The 1,940-nt window shown below is 42.8% G+C and overlaps 1 protein-coding gene across 1 annotated transcript in view; it reads right to left on the bottom strand.

Moving 5' to 3' along the window:
* Window positions 1–1,940, bottom strand: part of DNAH5 (dynein axonemal heavy chain 5) — a 290,518-nt gene that overhangs the window by 116,241 nt on the left and 172,337 nt on the right. The window contains exon 47 of the mRNA XM_013008527.2: window positions 1,538–1,736. Coding sequence (XP_012863981.1) covers window positions 1,538–1,736 — 199 coding nt within the window. The remainder of the gene's footprint in view (window positions 1–1,537; window positions 1,737–1,940) is intronic.

The raw sequence follows: 1,940 nt of genomic DNA, 5'->3' as shown, positions 1-1,940 counted from the left end.
AAAAACGTGTCCTCCCATCGGTCATTTAATTCCAGTTCTGTACAGTGGTCTTCTCCTGTAACTTCAAGGGCTTTCCTTTTTGTTTTCAACAACTGAGTGCTCCCAAATAGTCATAATCATCATCCTTGCTTTTGTCACCATGCCCTTGGCAGCCACCATGGGCCACATGATGTTGCCAGGACAAATTAGAAGCCAGGGATTAATTCTTCCCGTTGAAAATCATGGGAGGGGCTCCCCTCCCTCATTCTTTCAGAATTCACTTTAGAAACCTTGTCATTGTAAATTCTTTATCCTAAGAAGAATTAGCAATTTTATCTTACACATGAATGCAATGGGTTGTAACCACTCATCTATATGAGGGTCAGCTCTTGGTCTCTGCTGTCTCTTTACAAGATTGCCTGTGATACACTTCATTCTAGTTTAATGCTTATTCAACAATGAAGCTTTATTTTTTCTTCTATTTCTGTAAAGACGTTTTCTAAGTTGAGAGTAGATTTTATTGTTCCCTATGTTCCTCCAACACTGCCCAAGTCATTGTTCAGGTAACGTTTCAATCACTCCCCACATGATAGATATATGAATAAGTCCACATTCATAAATTAGGAGGATGAGGTTCCTGAAAGTCCAGAGATTTGTCGACCTAATGTAGGACAGAGTTCTATCCCAAATCTACATCTGTTGAGTAGATTATAGTCAGACTGGATACTGCTAGGGCAAAACTTACACTTAGATTTATGTTGATTGGTGGATTTCATTGGTAGGGGGTCCATATTGTTAGTACTAAAGTTAGGGCTAGGATAGAGGCTAAGGTGAATATAAGTATGGAAGAGGTTAAAGTCTTTGACTAAGGTCTTTTGGGTTTTCTTTTATCCTATCCTACCGAAAAGAAAAAAAAACACCCAAATATACTGCCATTGAATCAGGACCACCCTACAGCCCACCTTAATATCCTAGGCTAATCTACATAAAATAATTACTCTTTTGAATTACATGGGCATGTATCTTTATCTACCCATTCTATAAATATTTGTTGACAGTTAATATGCCCCATGCTATTTTCGTGCAGTTTACTACTCCGAAACTTGACAGCCTTAAACCCACTTACTGTCTTCAGATGGAATAAAGTTTTGCTGAAGATGAGGGTGCTGGTGAAGAATACTGGCAGTACTAAAAGAACACACACATCTGTCTTCACAGAAGTACAGACAGATGCTCCTTAGAAGCAAGGATGGCACGCCTTCCTCTCACAGGCTCTGCACATGCTATTAAGAGAGATTAATTCCTGAAGAAGACCGTCAGGCTTGGTACAGCAGAGGGGCGGGGAAAGAGGAAGAGCCCCAGAAGGTGGACTGACGCCCCCACTGCCACAAGGGTCTCCAAGAGAACAGTGGTGAGAATGGCGCAGGTCCAGACATGTCTTGTGTACTGTCACCGTGAGCTGGAGTCCACTTGATGGCCCTACAACAGCAACTGCCTTCAACTACCCCTTTGGGGAACGCACCTTCGACATTCAAAAGTCTGTTTCTAGCATGTTTACCTGTAGCTTCAGGGGCATCCCTCAAGAAATCCACAAAGTACGCGTCGATGCCACAATCCACAGAAAGTTTTTCCTCGTCACCGAACTCCCCTTCCACCAGACTTGCCAAAGCCTCGTCAAACCAGGTCACATCCGCAGACACGGTGAACCGATCGGCTATGACACGCTTACACTCGTGCTTCCACAGTCTGAACAGCTCCTGTCAAAAGTGTCATTTAAGTGTGTTATGAATTCACGCCGTGCAGCAGTTGAGAATTCACATGGATGAAACGGTACAGTGCCGTCCTTCCTAATTTAAGATTCTTGACTTGTCAAAGAGATGCTTCAGATGAACTCAACCTTTGAAATTGGTTCTCACTGAAGGAGATCAAGTTTGAGATGCAAACACTAAGCCCTCTGCTGA

The sequence above is a fragment of the Echinops telfairi genome, unplaced genomic scaffold (assembly GCF_000313985.2).
Source record: "Echinops telfairi isolate 266 unplaced genomic scaffold, ASM31398v2 ScPeMD7_7469;HRSCAF=8507_1, whole genome shotgun sequence".
In the NCBI taxonomy this organism is placed as follows: Eukaryota; Metazoa; Chordata; class Mammalia; order Afrosoricida; family Tenrecidae; genus Echinops; species Echinops telfairi.
The sequence above is the reverse complement of the archived record's forward strand: the minus strand, read 5'-3'. Positions and strand labels throughout refer to the sequence as shown.